This window comes from Rhynchophorus ferrugineus, unplaced genomic scaffold (assembly GCF_030347505.1).
Source record: "Rhynchophorus ferrugineus isolate W39M unplaced genomic scaffold, kcgeb_rfMv2 rfM4, whole genome shotgun sequence".
Lineage (NCBI taxonomy): Eukaryota > Metazoa > Arthropoda > Insecta > Coleoptera > Curculionidae > Rhynchophorus > Rhynchophorus ferrugineus.
In genome coordinates, this window is record NW_027472583.1 from 45,246,092 (window position 1) to 45,268,522 (window position 22,431).

Below are 22,431 nucleotides of genomic sequence, written 5' to 3' on the forward strand. Positions count from 1 at the left end.
TGTGGGATCCACTAGAACTTCTAATGAACTAAACTAGGGGATATTCACAATGAGTTTCAGTAAGTCCTTTCGAAACTACATATATATTTTTCTTATTTAATTGAAATAATTCCTGTTACTTAATTTGAAATGACGTTAGTGCAGGATTATTTCATGTTACTTGATTCAAGACCTTGAGATTGATTTTTATTTTTAGGAAATATTTCTTCACGAAAACAATGAACTCGTTTCTCTTTCTTTTCGGAAGAAATAATTTATTAAAATATTTTTATTGGTTAAGTATAAATTTACTTTATTTCAGTACTACTTTACTTTATTATCAGTTATATTTTACAAAAAATCGTTTATAATAAATAAAACACGCAATATATTGTTCACATGTTTAGTCATATATTTAACATACATATTTTTTTGAATATTTATTCAATATTGCCTATAGTATATTACAGTAATTAATTTACAGCCAATCAGAGTTTGCCTCCAGCCATGGCACACTCTGATCATTTTCGTTTTCTATCTTCTTTCAGTTCATCCGGCTTATATTGAATTATCTTTCAAGATGGAGCCCCTGAAACAACAATTACACAGATTTATATTTCAGTTCGGAATAACTAATTAAAAGTATGAAACGGTGACATCTAAACAGTGTAAAAGTAACTTTTACAGGAGACAAGCCTCATTTATTCTTTTTGTTATTTCGTAAAACGTTAGGACAACTTATTAATTGTTTATTAACTCCACTGCTGTTTCATGGAATGTTTTTTTAATGAAGCAGCCTAAAATGGACATTCAAAGCTGTATAAAAATATTTCATATTTGTTATTCGGGCTTAGCAGAATGTAAACACTTATAACACTTTCCCTTAGACTTTAGTTTACGTAAGTTATTTTTTGAGGTGCATTGATTCAATAACGTAAAAATCGAGTGACAATTGCAGTCCAGTAAATATTCTCCAAGAATAGAGTTGAAATAATGTAATAATTGTTTGTGTTAAAGCACACTAAACCTTTTCACATATTATAACTGATGTAGTTTGTAGGAGTCCGGGCTGTTCTCTTTTGAATTCAATTAATCAACGGGAATCAAATTAAATTAATTATCAAGAAAAGAAAACAGATCGACGTTGGGTTGATAATCGTTCCGCAGTTACTTGAAGCATTTCGTAGTGTAGTTAAGTGCAGTTCGGGCAAAAGTATCGCCGCCGAAGCTGTAAGATCACAAAAGGTGGATTGAAGGTACTCAACGTCAAGTCATAAAATATTCCAAGTAAGAAACAATCAAGCTTTGTAAAACACCATAGTATGTGGATTTCCGCACACGCATTACAGTTCAGGATGTAAGGCAAGTAAAGGCGGACTGAAGTTGCTTTGAATTAACATAAGTAAAAGCGGGTTTTATTTGTTTATATTTTCTCCATATTTTTTTCTAAAACACAGACGATTCGATATTTGAGATCTTTTAATTTTTGGGTCGTTGTTTGTGTAGTGTTTTAAAAATAAAAAGGTTTGGATGATAATGTAGGAACTAGGCGGTATTGCCGCTTCCTTTTAATTATATGAATTGTCTCCGTTGCGAATACTTTTTAATAGAAATAATTACCACGAATGGCAACGTTGTTGATTTTTCTTCGGTGGCTGTATTTGCCCGATGTGATCACACCATAGGTATGTTAGAACTTCATAAAAGTCCATTTCTAAAAACTTAGAGTCACTACGTTCTTTGTATTCAGTTTATTTTACTTTGTTTTGTACTGCCCAATATAAGTTTTATCAAATGGTGTATCAATCTCTATTACGCTCATTATGCTGTACGTATTTATTTATTTATCCATCCATTGTTATATATTTTATTCTACTTTATTTTAATATTTTTTCGAATCCTTGTATATTCTCCATAATTCTTATATTATGGCTAATTAAAGATAATAATTTTATGGTTGCAACTGTAAATATAAATTATAACTATTTCACAATCCAGAAACTAACATCAAAGTGGCTAAAATTACTGATACATAGTTATGATCTATGAATATACCTGAAGCATACATAAACGCCACCGAAAGTGGTTTCTGCTGGCTCTTGGTGGCAGCGTTTCTAGCGTGTGGTTTTTAGCTTTCTCCCTTGTACGCATTGCACGTCAATTATAGCTGAAGCTGGAGAAGTGAGTGAACTAGTAACAGTACTGTTCATTTATTTATTTCTTTTGAGAATTTAGCTTAATCCTAGCGAGACCTAGAGACCAGATCTCGCGCGTTACTTCCCTTGATCGCATTGCACGCCATTAGTTTTAGAACATAAGCTGTTATGTCGTGTATTAGTTTCCCTTCGTACCGTGTGCACATGTCATACTTCATCAAAGCACAGTTTATCATTGCTATCTGTTACTACGGGTTACTCTGTTTTTACCCTCAGTGTCGCTTTGTACCGCCGTTTAACAAGTCGCCTCTTCTGTGCGTTAAAATAATATTTTGATGCGAATTAATAGTGTTTGCTTTCTAAACCCTTTTAAATATTATAACTTATACACTTTCACAATATTGTATATAATTTGACAGTTAATAATTAAATTTGTGGTTAATATATTTATATCAATAAACAAACGAACCTAATACACAATTTCTAAGTGTCTCATCTTCAAGACTCAATCAAAATTACTGACAGAAAATTTTAAACAATATTATCAACGGAACTAATTAGTCAATTATTAATATACATTAATTGAATGTATAATACCTTAAACTGTTGCACCTATATAAGTTAGTGATTCCAGAGTATGAGCACGAAAAGTTTTTATCATTGGAGCACATGTAGAGTACGTCTTTATTATCTTCCTGTACCGTTGAGTCCAGTTTCGATCGCTTTCCGTACCTGAAGAGATTATTAAGTGACATTTATGCTACCAACATAGTAAGTCATGTTATCATCGTCTTACCTCGGACCTAAGTAGAAGACTTCACCATGGGGTCGGACGTTGATGGACCCAGAATTGTCATTCTTCCCTGCTCTACCATAGCGAATCATCTGTCTGAAAGAATGGGTATCTGAAAAAAATTTAAAAATTATTTGATGAAACGTACCGTACTTGGACTCACCTTTGGATTGCGTGAACATAACATGCAACAGGATAGATGCTAAATAAATTAGCAGGACAACGAACTTTTTCGTATGCATCTGAAACAAATGCGGTATTAGTTTACTGTCTGTGAATGACTTTCAAATGTAATCAATTATATAACGGTCAGATAAAATATAGAAAATTAAATATTATGTTGATTTGTAAATTATAGATTTTATAGTTTGGCTGATATTTTATTATTCAATATCTCACATGTTTTAGAAATTTTCTAATTCATCTACGAAGTGTTAATATAGATGACTCTTGTAATGCGCTATTATCACTATTTTTCATTCGAAAAGAATAATTGTCCATGAATGATTTTTTTTAGATATAATAAATCTTGGATGAATATAATTATTGCAATTCTTGAATACGGCAACTTTAACAATTTGTACTTGATTTATTAAGTCATGTGAGTTCATGAACCATGAACATCAACCAGCCGTCTATGTCTTCGTTCATTTATAAATAAAATTCCTTTCTCAAAAACTGATATTAACACCAAACCATTGTCAATTTTTGGAACAATAGCGTGCTTCGGAGGAGACGTACCCAGTTCAAACTAATCTTTAGTTTCTGTTTTTTATGATCATGGAATTAGGCAAAAGTCTTATTCATGTTATGGTGATGATTTATAATGAAACCCAAATCATATTTACATGTTATCTGTGAAAAAAAGGTCCTTGAATCAATAGGCTTTATTATTGACAGATAAGTACATCTCAGTCAAATTTGGCGTAATTTCGGACAAAACGGTGCAGTTGCTTAATTTTGAGTTTTCCACTTTATTTTACCATCAAAATTGATGACAAGGTATCCCGCTGATTTTGGTCGAGGAATTGTGCATCCCTCAAGTGATATAATTAAGTCTCGGTAATTTCATTTTGTTGACTAGTTTTTTACTAGTTTCTAGCTTTTCTATAGCCCTAGGCAGAGATAGCTTCTGCCAACATGCATATGTTGTCGACATATGTTTCAAGTTCTTGTTCAACACCCTTTTGCTGTCGGAATGTCGGTAAGCTAGGATATTTAAGGCATTACTCTACGGAATTCCAACTGAAGTATGTTTGATAACAGGTCAATTGAAAAGTCCCCGGCCTACAGTAAAACACATTTTTTGGCAAAATTATTTTTTTTATTCAACATAATTCCCCTCAAGGGTGATACACTGATTATAGCGACCCTCCAACTTTTCGATACCATTTTTGTAGTACGATTTGTCCCTTGTTTCAAAATAGGCCTCAGTTTTGGCGATTACCTCTTCGTTCTTTTGAGATCTGAGAATAGGAAATAGTCGCTGGGGCCAGATGGGCTGGGGAATACGGTGAATGGGGAAGTAATTCGAAGCCCAATTCATGGATTTTTGATACAGTGAATCGTCTTGGTGAAGCAGCACGTTCTTTTTCTTACTATACACTATATATAATAACGCTATGTAATAGTTGCTGTTGATGGTCCTTCCTTTTTTAAGGTAGTCAATGAAAACGATTCCATGTGCATCCCGATATACAGATGCCAAACTTGCCAGCCGACTGTTGCGTTTTCTCACGCTTTGGAGCGGGTTCATCGTGTGCAGTCCACTCGGATAACTGCCAATTGGACTTCGGAGTGAAATGATGGAGCCAAGTTTCATCCATTGTCATATATCGACGCAAAAACTCGGATTTATTACGCTTGATCATCTTCAAACACTGCTCCGAATCATCAACTCGTCATTGTTTTTGGTCAAAAGTGAGCTAGCGCGGCACTCGCTTTGCACAGAGCTTTCTCATACCCAAATATTCGTGAATGATGTGATGTACACATTCACTTGATATCTTTGATCTCTTATCATATCAATCCTTGATGGTGGATTTTCCTGGGGCAGTATCCGGAAACTCGGCACAAGTTTTTGCTTAAAATGTATTTTTCCCTTCAAAAAGAAAACGTTGCTTCACGCAAAATGCTATAATTCACAAACTAATAATCCGATAACAGCTGTCAAATTTATGCACGCATTTTTTGACGGTGACATAATTAATTCGCAAAACATACATATATATATACATATATATATATATATATATATATATATATATATATATATATATATATATATATATATATATATATATATATATATATATATATATATATATATATATATATTGTATATCGAATTGATATGAGTGTAGTAAAGAATTATTATAATGGGTATGTTGGTCAAGAGGGATATATATTGAAGAAAATTTTGTATTTATGGAAGAAACCATTGTTTACAATATACATAACCTTCGGTTTGGATGAACTCCATCAGACAAACATAAGAAGAAGTGAATAAATGTTTTGCAAGATTAGAATTTATCAATTTAGTAATTGAACAGTGATGTTGATAGTGAAAGAGTTAGTGACTGTAAAATTTGTCTTCAAAGATATACATGTAATTATTCACAATGTACATTGGTTGGGATGTTTAAGGAAAGAATATATTCTAACTCTTTTACAGATTATATGGCCAATGTGTGACCACCAAAAAAAGCAGTGACTAAATCAGAAAATATGGTTAAACCCGATAGAATTTTGCAAGAAAATGTTCACAGTTACAGAAGAAAATAAGGAGAAATATAATCATGTCAATCACTTGCCAAGGAAAGCTGACATGGAAACACTGCAACGAGGGAAACAAGAACTAAACGCAAAAATAGTATATAATCTCGAATGAAAATAAAATTCATTACTTGAATGTAAAATTGTTAATTATGTAGATTAGACCTCTTCAACTAAAGCTCTACTTCATAGCTGGTGTGGAAAATATTTCAATGTAAATATAATAAAACAATCATAAATTATTGTGAATGTATTATTAGTTGTCGTTTAAGTCCTTCGATTATATAGGCATTAGACGTAATATAATGTTAAAATAAGTTACATTTGATAACATTATTTTTGTTTCTTTATTTTATTTTGTTATAATTTGTTATATGCCAAAGCCAAAATAAATTAACAGTCAATAACACATTGCAGCAACACAAATTCTGTTTAAAAATCCATAATATCAAACAAAATAGATTCTCTTTACCGGAGATTTGTTGCCGCCAATTTACATGCAACTCTATTCGATTGAAATTCTAAAAAATGCATTAATAAATTGTCTGACGTAAACTACTTTCGTGGGCTCGCAAAGAAATCCAGGTATGATAGAAATCAGATCTTATTATAAAAATCAAGTCTCTTTCCCGAGCGTTTTACCTTATTCACTTCTCCCATCAGCCCCAACTCAACCACTGGATTTAATACGAATTTAAACCGACACATTCACTCATGATATTACCATTTTCTCGACATTTTTGATATTTATCGATTATGTATATCTTATAATCTGACCTTTTTTACGCGATTACATTTAAAGTGTGTGGAAAACCTTGAATTGGTATTCGGTCGGTTCGATAAGTATGAAGAAGTTCGTTGTCCTCTTAATTCACTCAACAACGGCACTTATCATATGAGTTTCGAATGAAAAATATTTATTTTTTCAATCAATTTCGGTATGTATAATCTGTTATGTAGAACATATGTAATATGAAAAGAAGCGGAATCAATATCTGAGTAAGGCATAGGAAATCTGAGTTATTAGGAGCTCGTATGTATTCTGATCATTTTTTACTGTAAAATGGAATTTATTGACAGAAATTGGTACAATATAAATTAATCAAAATATTTTCTTGAACATTTCCCCATCTTTCTGACAATATTGCGATACCGTGTCGAAAGAATGATGTAGGTTTGGTAGCGATTCAATCATCAATATATTTTCGCACTTTTGCGGCATTTCAAAAACGTGTCCACTTGTCAAGCCATATCAATCTGAACAAGTAGTGATTAGAAGGTGCTATATTATAAGAGAAACAACTTAATGTCATATAATTAATACACTTTAACTGTAGGAAGTTGTATTATAGAGTGTGAAAGCTTTATGTGCATGTGTGTTATTGTTCAGAATATACATGAAAGTTTGGTTAAAATGTATGAGGAGAGAAATAATACTAACTATTTTGCAGATATGATAAATGCATTAGGGAGAATGCAGTGATTAAATCTAATTTTATCAAGAAAAGTGTACACAGGTAGTAAAAAAGTAACTAAAGAGAAATACAGTGATACCAAAATAAGTTGACTAGAAAACACAGTAACGAAAGAAACAAGAGAAAACAAAAAGTAAAAGATTACTATGCTCTCTAATGAAAATAAAATACGTTACTTTGATATACAATTATTAATTAGGTAGATTACGCTTCCAGAAGATGCCATAAGGGGTCTGAACAACAAGGTTAATTAACTGTGATATTTGTGACAAACAAAATATGAAATATGATTTATTTGAACATTATAGTAAATCTAAGAGCTGCAGTTAATTATGCAGCCACAATAATTTATAGGTAAGAGTTAAAATCTCTTATCACTGTTGCTTTCAAGAATTTTTCATACATCTGACAGCCGGTCGGCGTCTGGTTGTCAGAGTATATAAGTATCTACAATATTATTGAAAATGTTTTTTAGCAGGTTCCTGCTGGACTAAATATTACTGTGAGTACTGTGAATAACATCGCTTACAAAAGAAAGAATAATAAGTTAGATTCACCAAAGAAAACCCGTCTACATACAAAATGGGTGACGAATCTTGACCATCTTGATAATGGCTCTATTCGAGACCAAATATACGAAACGTGTAAGAACAGTAAGTACACAAACTATTTTATCGATATAAACATAATTTAATAAAATTATGTTAGAGAAAATTGTCTGCCTGAAAAGTATACATAAAATAATTAGGGACATGCAGCTTTTTGAGGGATGTAAGACATCCTTTTATACACTCTTACAGGGCATAGGGTTTAAATGGTGTAAAGATAACCCTCGGAGAGGTTTAATATGATTTCCGGACATTATCTTAAAAAGAATGAAATTTTTAAAGACATAAAATAAGACCAAGGAATATGAACTATTTGAATTTGTGGATCTTGATGAAACTTGGATATTTCAAAATGGTTCATTGTGGCATCCTTGGCAAGACAACAAAAATTGATGGGAAAAGGTTAAAGTTAAAAAAACATTCGATTAGGTGTTGTTGATCATTATATTTATTAATAATTAATTGCAAATATATTGCTGGTTGAGAAGGATATTCCATCAATAACTGTTTGGATGTGTGGAAGGAAGCATTGTCAACCATAACACCTTGGGTTTGGATGGACCCGATTAGACATACAGAGGAAGTAATTGGTAAAGGGTGGAATTGCGAACATGTTTCAGACAGATTCGAAATTAACAGTTTAGTGATTCAATTGGACAATGAGTGGGAAAGTGAAAGTGACTGAAGGAAACTTTCAGGATATGTGATAATACTGTGCAATATTAGAAATTCCTGAGACAGAGTGATGAGAGTGGAAACAACTAAAGGTATGTACATAATTATTTGAATATAACTGTAAAAAATGGTATCGTAGGGCATGAAAAGTTTGTGTGCACAGATATGATTGTAATTGTTCAAATTTAAACGTAAGCATTAGGTTACCACGTATGAGGAGAGAATGAATACTAACTGTTTTGTAGATATGGTAAATGCATTAGACAGGACTCAGTGATTAATTTTATGAAAAATGGTGTACATAGATAGTAGAAGAAGAAATAAAATATACAGTGATACCAAGATGACTTGACGAGTAAACACACCATCGAAGGAAACAAGAACTAAACGGAAAAAGTAAATATGCTCTCGAATGACAGTAAAATACTTTCCTCAGATATACAATTGTTAATTAGGTGGATTAGGCCTCCAAGGGGATACCATTACATAAAAAAACGCGCCTAGAAACTCTACCTCATGGATGCTGTGGAAAATAATTAAATGTAAATAAAACTAATCTAACCTACAAAATATTATAGCTGTGTCTTAATTGTAGTTTTAAGTCCTTCGATAATATATGTATTAGATTTACTATAATGTTAAAATAAATTATATTTCATAATATTTTTGTTCAACAATTTTATTTAGATTAGAATTTTTTTGTATGTCAAAGCCAAACTGAACTAAAACTCAGAGTTAATTCGGCAACATTGCAATATTTCGACGTCGCAAATATCCATCATACATTAGTAGAAAAACTTTGAGTAGACTATAACTATATGAATAGACTATAACTATATATACTAATATTGAATAACTTATATATTTTTAATATATAGATTCGTATATTGTAGTCTATAAAATAATAGCTTTATATAAAAAATGTAAGTTTCGTGTTCCGTAGGGTAGTCGTCATATTTATAAATAAAATATCAAGCGAATAAAATGTGAACGTTATCGGTCGGATGTGTTTATCAAAAAGAGACATCTCAGTTTTCTATTACAGTGAAAACGGAAGGAATCCCGAAGAAAATAAACCCAATAACGAGTTGACTCTATACTGTAGAGAAACCGGATATCTACCACTGTCTTAATTGCTTCTGTTTGCCTTTTGTTGACGAAAAATATGGAAATAACTTGACTGTCAAGCCGTATTTAGCTTAAAAACTTCTCTGTTGACATTTCAAATGGTGCCTACTTCGATTTTAGTCTTTTTATTTGAAATGGCATATTATATTATACTCATTGTTAAATAAATACGGTGATTTTGTGTAACATTAGTTCAGTCTTTTTGATGTTTAAGGTTTCGACCACGACAAAATGTATATTTTTTATATTTCTAACTCCTTGTCAATGTTTTACATTCGATATGCTTAGTACAATCTTAATTCACAAATTAATTTATTACTACAGTTTTGTTGTACTTCCATTAATATACAAGCAAGGCGTGTACGGGAATAATACATCAGTATGTATTTCCCAAACTAGAATAAAACTAATCTACTTTAGCTAAACTTAAAAATACACTTATACACTAAAATAGTTCGCAGGATTTGGTTCGCTTCAATCTTCTGATTTCTTACGTGTTGTCCAGTAGCTGTATTGCTTCCACGTTGCTATGATTTAGCAACCTTATTTCATGTTTCTGCTCTACACTGCTGACATTCCAACAACAAAAGAAACACTTCTTGGAACCTTTGCTGATGACACAGTTATTATGGCAAAAGATATATCTCTGCCTAGGGCAATAGAAAAAGTGCAAGTGGCAGTCAACAAAATCTACAAATGGACAAAAGATTGGAAAATTCAACTTAATAGTTCCAAATCTGTCCACGTTAATTTTGCACTAAGGCGAAATAATAAAAACTTAATTATATCACTCAATGGATGCCCGATTCCTCAAGCAGAATCAGCAAAATACCTTGGAATCCTTGACCGTAGATTAAATTGGAAGCATCACGTTAGACAAAAAGCAAAACACATTAGAACCAAAATAAAACAACTATATTGGTTAGTCGGAAGATACTCTCAACTTGATCTAAAATCAAAAAGGTTGATCTATAATACAATTATAAAGCCAATTTGGACCTATGGGGTGCAAATATGGGGTTGCACTAAAAATTCAAATCAGTTAGTCATACAGCGCTGTCAAAACAAGATTCTTCGATTGATTACCAATGCCTATCGCTATGTAACCAATGAAGAACTGCACGATGACCTGGAAATCAAATGGATTTGTGAAGTTGTGCAGGATTTCGCCTTGAAACACGAAAGAAGATTACTAAATCATTCTAACGTGGAAGCAATACAACTGCTGGACAGCGCGCAGGATGTCAGGAGATTGAAACGAACAAAACCATACGAACTTGTGTGAATATTTAGTGTGTATTATTAGTGTAAACTATAGCTATAAGTTAATAATTAATAAATAATTGTAATTTTATAATTGAGGAATACATACTGATGTATTTTCTCGCACTCGTCTTGCTTGCTAATTAATTCAAGCACATAGGAAAAGTAGTAATAAATTAATTGTAATAATAATAATAATAATTAAGATTGTACTAAGCGTATCTAATAAAGATGTTATAAAAAAGATTGCATGTTTTAAGACGAAATCTTGAATCACTTCGTGTATCCATTTAATTCCGAGATTATGGTGCAGCTTCGTTGGTTACGTAGCGATAAGCATTGGTAATTAATCACAATAAAAATGTTTATTAATAAAACTGTAATTAAATGTTTAATTGTAGTTTCTCGTCAGAGCCTTAGACAAACACAAAAATAAATATTAATAGAAATTATAACTGATGTGTCGTTTTTTCTCCAAAAATATATCAATTACTCTAAAATATGAACGAGCTATAACTATATTGCATAAGGCTCGATAAATGTGGCAGTTGTTTAGTCGACGATCGAAATTATCACTGGAAAACAAATTGTTATTATATTTTTTTATTAATATAGTATTGCTAGTCGTTGCTGACTAAATTAGAGTTTGTCTTTACGGTAACCTAAAACTAAGTACTTATCTAGGAAGACCCCAATGACCTCTTAGTCTCTAATAAAACAAAAGTTAGTAGAACATTTCATACCATTTAATACACTTCTATTTAAATTATTTTTTTTATTCAACATAATTCCTTTCAATGGTGATACACTGATTATAGCGACCCTCCAAATTTTTGATACCATTTTTGGAGTACGATTTGTCCTTTGCTTCAAAATAGGCCTCAGTTTCGGCGACCACCTATTCATTCGACGAAAATATCTTTCCAGCGAGCATTCTTTTGAGATCTGAGAACAGGAAATAGTCGCTGGGGGCCAGATCTGGAGAATACGGTGCATGAGGAAGTAATTTGAAGCTCAATTCATGAATTTTTGCCATCGTTTTCACCGACATGTGACACGGTGTATTGTCTTGGTGAAGCAGCACTTTCTTTTTTTATGCGGCCGTTTTTCGACGATTTCGTCCTTCAAAAGGTCCAATAACGTTATGTAATAGTCGCTGTTTATGGTCCTTCCTTTTTCAAGGTAGTCAATGAAAATTATTCTATGCGCATCCCAAAATACAGACACCATAATCTTGCCAATCGACTGTTGCATTTCCTTTGGAGTATGTGCCGTCCATTCGGATGACTGTCGATTGGACTTTGGAGTGAAATAATGGAACCATGTCATTGTCACATATCGACGAAAAAACTCGGGTTTATCACGCTTGATCATCTTCAAACTCTGCTCCGACTCATCAACTTGTCGTCGCTCGCGCGGCATCCACTTTGCATAGAGCTTCCTTACATCTAAATATTCGTGAATGATATGATGTATACGTTCAGTTGATATCTTTAGGCTGAGAAAGATCTCCATTTCAATTTATATTTGTATTTTTTCCCCTCAAAAAGCAATGTATTATCAACACGCGAAATTCCTTTTTATCGATTTCTTTCACAATAACAAAAGTTGCTTCACTCAAAATGCTATAATTCACAAACTAATGATCCGACTGCTGTCTCTCGAATGACAGTAAAATACGTTCCTCAGTTATACAATTGTTAATTAGGTGGATTTGGCCTCCAAGGGGATACCATTACATAAAAAATGCACCTAGAAACTCTACCTCATGGATGATGTGGAAAATAATTAAATGTAAATAAAACTAATCTAACCTACAAAATATTATAGCTGTGTCTTAATTGTAGTTTTAAGTCCTTCGATAATATATGTATTAGATTTACTATAATGTTAAAATAAATTATATTTCATAATATTTTTGTTCAACAATTTTATTTAGATTAGAATTTTTTTGTATGTCAAAGCCAAACTGAACTAAAACTCAGAGTTAATTCGGCAACATTGCAATATTTCGACGTCACAAATATCCATCATACATTACTAGAAAAACTTTGAATAGACTATATATCCATTATATATACTATCATGTTAAAATTAATTATATTTTATAAAATTTCTGTTCTTACATTAGAATATTGTTATATAACAAAGCTAAAATAAACTAAAAGTGAAAGTTAAATGCGACAACATTGCGACGTTCTGACGTCATTAATTGGGATTTAATTCTAGTAGCGCTAGCTATGTGCCAGGCCGGGGACTTTTCAATTGACCTGTTACACAAGATCGCACGGTTTGATTCACTTGAGACTGCATCAGCTGCTAGTTCATTGTTATCCAATAGATGCTTGACCTCAGTGTTAACATGAGGGTTCAATCTTTCCTCACGTCTTGTCATGAATCTCTTCCCTCAGTGTAAGTAATTGCTCCTATAGTATCTAGTTGCATCTACAATACATCTAAGGACTTTATTCTGAAATACTCGTATTATGATGATATTAGTTCTCACAAAACGTTCTCATAACTGAATTCCCTAGATCTATATAGGTTTTAGTATTTGCTTGCCCGGTAGCCACTTTTTAGGTAAGGATAATTTGGATTTTCTTTCTCATAACCAATATATTTCTTTGTATTTTGATTCGAGTTTTTTCCTTTTCTTTTGATATGTTCTTTTCAACAAAGTTTTGCATCAATATTCACCCCAAGCTACTTATAGTTGTCACTGTATGGTATAATGCTATTATTCAATATATTGGCATATGAACATTTTGGTTGTAGTTATATTTTGTGCTCGTTGACTTTTATTCTCCATGTCTGGGTTCATTTATTTAAAGTGTTACTTGCGTGTTACAGTTTCCTGGTTGCTTCTTCGCTATTGGCTTCGCATTCTTTTGATTTAGATACATTTTGAAGCCAACTTGAACCTACGGTGTGCAACTATAGTTTCATAATTAAATATTAATATAATAGAAATTTATCAAAACAAAGTTTTAGGAAACATTATTAAAGCTCCATTAATCAATTAGAAATTTGAAAATCCAAAGAGTTTAAGAAAATAGCACTAAGAAAATTGTGCAGTGTTTTAAACTTATCTTTATCTTATCTTAAACACTATTTAAGTAAGAGTTCAAAATCTTGGTTCTAGTCTTTAGGAATAATATTGCAATATTAGTGCCATGTGGTTTTTAAGCAAATAATATAGCAATTACTTCGAATTGGATATATTATAAAATTATGAGTTTTTAATTAACTTTTTGAAAAAAACCCTTTCTTTTGTTTCAGGTACGGTACATTGATTACTGCAGGATTTCTGAATGAGAAACAGTAATTTTTACGAACTAATTTAGAAACAAGCTTAAAGTTGTGGAATTCTACTTTCAAAAGCGCTACAGTGGAGCTTCACTGAATAATAATTAATATTTTATGAATAATTAATAATATGTGGTTTTGAAACCACTTGTTCGAAAAAACGAGTTTGCTTTTCTCCGGTCCTGAAAACAACTACTTGTGCTGACTATCTTTTGACTATCTATTACTTATAGTATTTGGTTTGCTTATTATTGCTTTAATAGCTTCAAATTACCTAAATTTTTTTCATTCACCGATCACGCGATCATTCAATTGCTGGAGTACAGTAGATTAATTACAATAGAAGAATATTATAGTTACATTTTTTATTGAAAGTATTTAAAAAATATATATTTATTGGATATACATTTGAACTTCTAGTTAACTTGAAACGTAAGTTATTTTTATTTTCCCAGCAATGAGTAGGGCAAATTGTCTGTTGGTTGTTAAAAACACTTAAGACATTAAAACAAACGTTAAAACGTTGCTCTATGGTATCTCCATGGTTATAAATGTTCGCCTTCTGTGAATAAATCTTATCTCATCTTAAAATAATATATATCGTGAGAAATTATTCTATTATTTGAAATCATTGAATATTTAGGATTTCTTCAATGAAGTATCCTTTCATTGTATATTTATATATACACAAGTAGGAAAAGGAAAGTAGAAGTAGGAAGAAAGCTATATGCAACAAATGGGAATTAAGTAATGGGGCACTAACGTGCATCAAAAACATGGGATATAGAGTTATCGGTAGGGTAAAAAGAAATATTGAAACCAATGGAGAAGATTTAGTAATACAGATGTGCGTACAAAGATCAGTGGAGCACTAGAAAACTAGAAATGTGAGCTTCAACAGAATTACAGGAAGGATAAGAAGCTATTGAATTGGAGATTGAACTGGGATTGAACTGGAGAATTGAATGGAGAAGGGTTTAGTAATGTAGCTGTGTGTAATCCATAAGGACCAGTAAAGCATTAGAAAATTAGAAACATGGAGCCCAACAGAGCTACCTATTCAACACAACTGGTACTAAAGGGGAAAATAAACCAAACTGACGTTCCGATCGAATTTTTAAATGGAACAATAGTTAGTTACAGTTTGAGAGCAAACAGAAAATTTAATGGAAATTCATTATGAAGTATAAAAGAGCAAAATGTTTTCTTTCAATGGAAATAGGAAAAGGGTTTAAGGTTTCCCCATTTAACAACTGCTTGAGAAAACATGGAAGATAACAACAGCGTTTGAAATTAATTTTAACATCATAACAAAAGTGGAGAAATAATTTAAAGCGTACCATATAGAGGATAAAAATGCAGTCTCATATAATTTTCGTTAGTTATGAGATTATATCTAAACAAACATTTTATAAACCAATAGGAAGCTGGAAAAAGAATACCTGAAAACTCAAAAGATACCATGGACTAATATAAGGCGATAGTGGACTCGAAGGAACGAGTTATGAAGGCTAGGGTGACAACCAAAAAGAAAAAGCTTTAGAAAGTTTTTTCAGGGGTGTTCAAAAAGAGAATTATGTCTAAAGAAAAAAAAATTACGGTTGTTTATCCCATAGTTGTGCAGACTTATTCAATTAAACTATCACCATGTAGAAATAGAATAGTTCTAAGTAGTTCTTCTGACAATTTAAATGTATTTTTGTTTATAATGTTAATTAGGATAGCTGTTAGATACATTTAAAATGAGATGGGGTGTTAAATAAATGTTGATACGAGCCAATGTAGGAAAGAAGAAGAACAACTTGTAGAGGTGGTATATATATATCATAAATGATTTGTAACTCATTGCACCCAATTACGTTTACACAAAAATTGAGAATTGCATTACAATTCTTAATCTATAATTTCTGACGTTATTTGGTAACATCAATAAACCCGTCTCCGTCTAAACTAATTCTCATCTCAGTCACAATAATCGTCAGTATATTCATTATCTCCAGTATGAATCTGCAAGTTGATAGGCTATTTTTGGTTGCGCGAAACTAGAATTATTTGAGAAATTAGCTTTCTAAACTGTATCAACTATACAAATTCCAATAAATTTTAGTATTCTGTTCTTAGATTGTAGATACTGACTTAAAGGGCATTTTTAATTTAACAGAAATTATCTGCAGAGCGCCACATTTTTTTTCTATAAGACGGAAATAAAAATTCATTTTCTTGAAAGATAAAACGCTATCAATATATAATTTCTTGTTAATTACATACTCATCTGTTTTCAAATTAACGAATTATTTAAAATTAAAGAATCCTATTTTTAACGGATATTACAATGATTTAATAGCACAGGATAATTTACATATGTGCTATAAGATGGCGATATAAGAAACGGAGTAATACATTCAAAAAAACTACTTAAAATGAATGTGCTCGAAGATAAAGCCTAATGGACAGATAGACCCAAAAAATCAGCTGTTTTCGAGATCGTAACATGTCTTAATAATTTTTATACCTTCTTGCTTGTTTTGGTATATTACGAATTAATTTTTACATTTAATATTTTTCATCATAGGTAACAATTTTTAAAGACATTGAATTATAGTCATAGAGAACATATATAACGATTCTAACAAGGGGTTCATTTTCCAAATAGTAATTATCAAAAAAATATTCATTATAAAATCAAAAAGTTAAATTTAGTTTATCAAAATAAAATTTAAAACATGCGGGTTATATTTTCAGATACCTAATGTTATATTATTGTTTTGATTTATTTTTAAATACTGTTACTTTTTAACGTACCCCTGTAGAATAAGGTTAACAAGTCTAATCATAGGAAGAGCATCAACTGTCACACGACACATGACAACGTTCCGTTGCCAAGCAACGAGATTACCGTTGACAACTTCAACAAAATAATAACCGGGGTTTTGTGTTGATTGTTTTTTTAAATCTCAATTTCAAGTTTGTTGATACAGTGCTCGTAGAAAGATCGTAAATGTGTAGTTTAATTTATGCAGAGAATTAAGACAACGTCGAACAGTTGTTTTACCGACTCAAAGTGATTAGCATAGAAGTTTCGAGGTAAGTGGAATGTTGTCGGCTCCGCAAAATAGCGTTTTCTAAGAGGAGGAAATTGTCATTCTATAGCCCACAGCAACATTATCATAATTTGAATAAATTACCTCGTAATATTACAATATCCATCTAGTTTGGTCTGACGGCGTTTTTCGCACAGTTAAACGTAATCGAAGAGGTTAAGTTGATGTTGGACCGGGGTACGTCGAGGCAAATTTAAAAGGACAAGCGGCGTTGCCGATATGTCCCGGATAGTTAACGTTTTGACGAAAATCGATTTATGAGCTAACGGGTGTGTTTAAAATACGTGTTGATGCAAAACCGATAACCATTTAACATTATTACGGTAACGATTTCTGTTCCAGTTGTAATATGAATTAGTGTATTTTAATAATTTAAGGTCCAGTGGTTTTAATGCCTGTTAAAATCAGTTAAAATTGTCGATAAGTACCAGCTCGTACATTCCATTATGTAACTTTTACGCCCTAGTGATTCCGAAACATCCATTTGGTTTTATTGGAATCGCAGATGTAATTAATAATACGCAGGAATTGTTTCTGATACCGTTTCAATATACAGCTACAAATTAACACGTGAAATTGTAAATTATAGATTAGTTTCGTAAAGTAACAAAAGCATATTGATGGATTATATTTGCCCAAGTTGTTGAATATATTTTCATTAATAGGGGTTAGACCATTTATTTATTTTTGTGGTGTGGATATTTCTATACTACTGCCATCGTTTGGCCACTTCATGATAAGCTGCAAAAATGTTTGAAGTTTAGAAATTCCATACTCTCACGTGTTTTATGATAGTTTTATATGAGACGAATAAACAGGCGGTATAAATATTGGTTTCCCATTGAAATATTTGCAGAGACAGTATTACAATGCCTCCCTTTTTTCGTTAAATTTTAATATTATAAGAGAAAATAAGTTAAATATGTAAGTCTAATATGAAAAACCGTGCGTGGGTTTTTTTTGTCTTTTTATTTTATTTGTTATAGTTTTATTTTCGCTTTTTTATTTTGTGAAATTCAAATAGAAATAGAGAATATGATAATTCAATTGATTGCGATGCCTTAAAACATTTCTTTTTTATTGAAACATATTAAATCTATTAAAATTAATATTGTTATAAAGCAAAATTTTTAATAATAAATAATTTTATAGCGGAATATATCACAAGAAAAATATTGATGAATGTTGGGCATATATAAAATATTTAAAAGAATATGTGTTAAAAACATTACTTAAACAACATTATTATTCAGAACAAAAATATAATCGGTGTAAATTTGTATATTTATAGGTATTAAATAGTATATTTGTTTTTTTATTGTAATATTAATTTTTTCATTATATTGCAATGTGTCTCATTTCACTCACACTTCATTCGTCAAAATATCTCAAAAATAAATATATAGTTAATGTGTATATATGTATATAAACATATTAACTTTTATTAACTGATCGATTACAAATACCACATTGTTACTTCCACATATTCAAATTGCCCTTTTTCGTTAATCTATGACTAGTAGTTTCACGTTTGCTATAACAAATTTTATAAAATGGTTGTATCTGTACCCTTTTAAGTAAGGCCCTTTTTTATCTTGGTGGTTACGTAAACAACTAAGTAGTTATATAAATAGAACTATTGGATATGGTTTAATTGAGAAAGTGATTATTTGGTGTGGGTTTTGGAATGATGTTACGATAAGGCATAATAATGACTATTTCTCCAGCGATTGGGCTTAAATATTGTTAGAGAGGGTGGTGTTAGTATGGAATTTCAGGTAGGGATCTTGCATGAAGTTCAGGGATTAGTCTCAACTAATGGGATCCCAAAGGGTGTTTCTAAAGAACCATGTGTCAAAAAATGAAATTGGTGATATCTCACAGATTTTTTATACCTATTAGTAATGTTAACCGATCTGAATTAACCGAAACCGAAAGTATATACACATGAACACAAACACTTGAAGACTATATCCATAGAATTATTCGCGATATACAGCAACAAACAATCTACTGTCTGAGTCATAACTGATTTAAGAGTGTGATTGTTTGTCATAAATTTTCAGAAGTTGTACATTCTACAACATGAATTGTTTTAAACTGTTTACAGATATAAAATCATTTTCATCATGATAATGAAACAAAGCTACTATTTGATAAATGATGATTGACAAATTAGATATTATTATAAGACCATTATGCCAGTTTAAAGGTAATTAACAGTTAACGGAGGCCCTTGGTAATATAAAGATTGATATTTCGCGGATTGGGAATTTTTATTCTGAATAAATTCACACTACTACACAATTTTTTTTATCAAGTATCAACGTTATCATCAATCGATCATTAATTAAATTTTATTCTATGCTTGCATGTATTTTGTTAATTATTTCCATTTCAAAACATCACGTTAGACAAAAAGAAAAAGACATTAGAACTCAAAATAAAACAACTATACTGGTTAGTCGGAAGACTCTCTCAACTTGATCTAAAATCAAAGGGCTTGATTTATCAGACATTATAAAGGCAATTTGGACCTATGGCGTGCAAATATGGACTAGCAGTGCACTAAAAATATAAATCAACTAGTCATTCAACGCTGTCAAAACAAAATTCTTCGATTAATTTTCAATACCTATCGCTACGTAACCAATTTGCGAAGTTATCCAAGATTTCGCCTTAAAACACGAAATAGGATTACTAAATCATACTAACGTGGAAGAAATACAACTACTTGACAACGCGCTATTTTAACTCCTATTTTGGTATCTTCATAAGAAGTGAAGTCAGGTCATTGCTCGTATGTCGGAACATATAGTAATCAGAATTTGAGAGAATTTGAAATTTATTCCGTCTATCACTATACATATTTTTTGTTTTCTAATACAATGATCAGTATGTCTGCTAGAACTACTGACAACAGAAGATTGAAAGTTTGACTTTTGACTATTATATTTATGTAAAGCTCGAGTATTAATTGTCATATTTACCTTTCATTAGATAACAAAGGCAAATTACATAAAAAAGTCATCAAAGTTGGCATATTTGTTAAATTGCGTACCATTATAATACGAAACAAAATAGTTTCAGTAAAAGTAATACGTCGCGTGCGTTTCTGGACCTCACCTGTGTCAGTTAATCAATGTATGTTTCAAATATATCATTTATTTGATTGTCATTCCTTACCTATTATATCGTATTTTGTATTACGTTTGTTGTAAAATCTGGTTACCAAATAAAAATGATTATTGAAAATGTGTTTGTTATGTTTTAAAGCTTTTTCGTGATAGGAAACAAAGTAACGAATTTGTCAATTATATTTCACTTGGTGATATTTTTAACCAAGTTCGAAAATAGAGGAGGTTCCATATTCGGAAAGAGTGCACTTCCAAGGTGGTCCCATTGAAACAATGTCAGGATCTTATGGGGGAAGGGAGGAAATCTACGAAAACCCTCAAATTTCAATGGCATGTATAAAGTTTCCACATATTTTGTTATCTAAAATAATCAGATAGTTGTGTATAATGTTATTGCTGAGCTGATGTGACGGAAAATCGGAAGTCGTTAAGTGCAAAAGCCATTCAGTTTACTTTTTAAGCACCATCTAGAATATATAAGAAAAATTGTGCTCGTAGAAAAATTGTTGTCAATGCTTCTATGGTGTATTTGCTAAAGCGTTTAGCTCTCACTTGGAGGTCGCGGTTTTGATTTCCGGCAGGGAGAATAACTTTTTCTTTTTCTATTTTAGTTAGGACATTTGTCAAATCATCTAGGCTAGGTATCCGACTCCGGGGCCTGGAAGGACTTTTTATTTCCAATCATTGTTTCTTTGTCCCTATTTTGCCTCATACGGGCTGCACCTTTATATGGCCCACCCTTTGTGATAGTCAAATATGTGATAGATAGATTAAATAAAATAACGGCGTAATTTATTGAGTAAATATCTAGCACTAAAAAGAGAAAAATAAAATATTTTTAACAATAAAATTGAACCGACTTCAAAAAAACAAGGAACTTACTAAAAATTAAAAAATAGTCAAACTTAGATTTTTAACACAAAAAAATTAAAATAAAATATAGCGTTGCAATAACTAAATAAAAATAAACAAAAACCTTATTTAACCTATCTACTACACGTATTTTATATTCAACTATATACACACAATTTAGCTTAATACCTACCTATATATATTTATATATTTACATTATTATTTTAACTACTACCAACTGATCAAAAAATTAAATTACCAACCGAACAAATCTAAATTATTATAACTGTTTGAGTTCGGTTGGGTTCTTAAATTACGAACAAAACATACCTGATCAGTACTAATTCCTTATTTAATTTTTGAAGTCGATTAATTTTTGTTTTGTTAAAAATATTTCATAAATATTTGTCTTGATTACCATTACGTTAAGTGTTATTTTGAATATATACTGAGTGACAGTCCTTGCCATAAAGTTTATCGATTTGCGCGAACTTGAGACCTCATCAGAAGACATCTACCGTTTATACATCTTTTGTAGGCTTTTATATTCTTGCCTATAGACAATCAATAAAATGTAATATGCAGCTATTTTATATATGCCACTTTAAGTTAATAGATTATTTAATGGTTTTAAATATCCTTCTTTAATATTTTCTAAACCATGAAAAAAAGTGTAGGCGATCACTTGTTAATATTAATATAGTAGTAGTAATATTAATATTAATAGTGATGTATTAATGTATACAGAAAAGAAATCTAGAAAGTTTTATCTTGAAGCAATCTCTCTCTGTTTATACTCCTCATAAATCTCTCTTTTATTAAGATATATATATATATATATATATATATATATATATATATATATATATATATATATATATATATACCGTATTTTTGTTGACACACGTGAATATTTAGCATCTGAGCATGCCTTACAAACTTCAGATAAGTCTGGCACGCGGAATGGGCGAAGAATAATACTGGAGACAGGAGGAGCACTGACCGTTTGGACAAACTAGGGATTCTCGGGATCTTGAAAGGGACCGTGGCCGGCGGTGGTAAGAACTAATAAACTCGAAGGGCCGTAGCTTTGAAATAACACATAGTAGAAGCAAATATTTTGTTAATGATCGCGCGAAATTACGTGGGCGGAGGGAGGGGAAATCGGAACAGACCACTGCTA

The 22,431-nt window shown here is 31.2% G+C and overlaps 2 protein-coding genes across 3 annotated transcripts in view; one reads left to right on the forward strand and one right to left on the reverse strand.

The window, feature by feature from the left end:
* Nucleotides 1-368: 368 nt before the first annotated feature.
* LOC143196018 (RYamide neuropeptides) overlaps nt 369-22,431 on the reverse strand; it is a 45,655-nt gene continuing 23,592 nt past the window's right edge. The window contains exons 2-5 of one of the 2 annotated variants that reach the window (XM_076403599.1): nt 3,092-3,170; nt 2,932-3,040; nt 2,733-2,867; nt 369-568 (exon numbers count right to left, since the gene is read on the reverse strand). In XM_076403599.1, coding sequence (XP_076259714.1) covers nt 538-568; nt 2,733-2,867; nt 2,932-3,040; nt 3,092-3,170 — 354 coding nt within the window. In that variant the 3' untranslated portion in view covers nt 369-537. Of the gene's footprint in view, nt 569-2,732; nt 2,868-2,931; nt 3,171-22,431 lie in introns of both variants that reach the window. The other variant, XM_076403598.1, reaches the window with a different exon arrangement.
* The window catches only part of nmdyn-D7 (nucleoside diphosphate kinase homolog 7), a 46,549-nt gene continuing 41,226 nt past the window's right edge, over nt 17,109-22,431 (forward strand). Inside the window, exon 1 of the mRNA XM_076403580.1 lies at nt 17,109-17,242. The gene's annotated coding sequence lies outside the window, so the exon portion shown is untranslated. The remainder of the gene's footprint in view (nt 17,243-22,431) is intronic.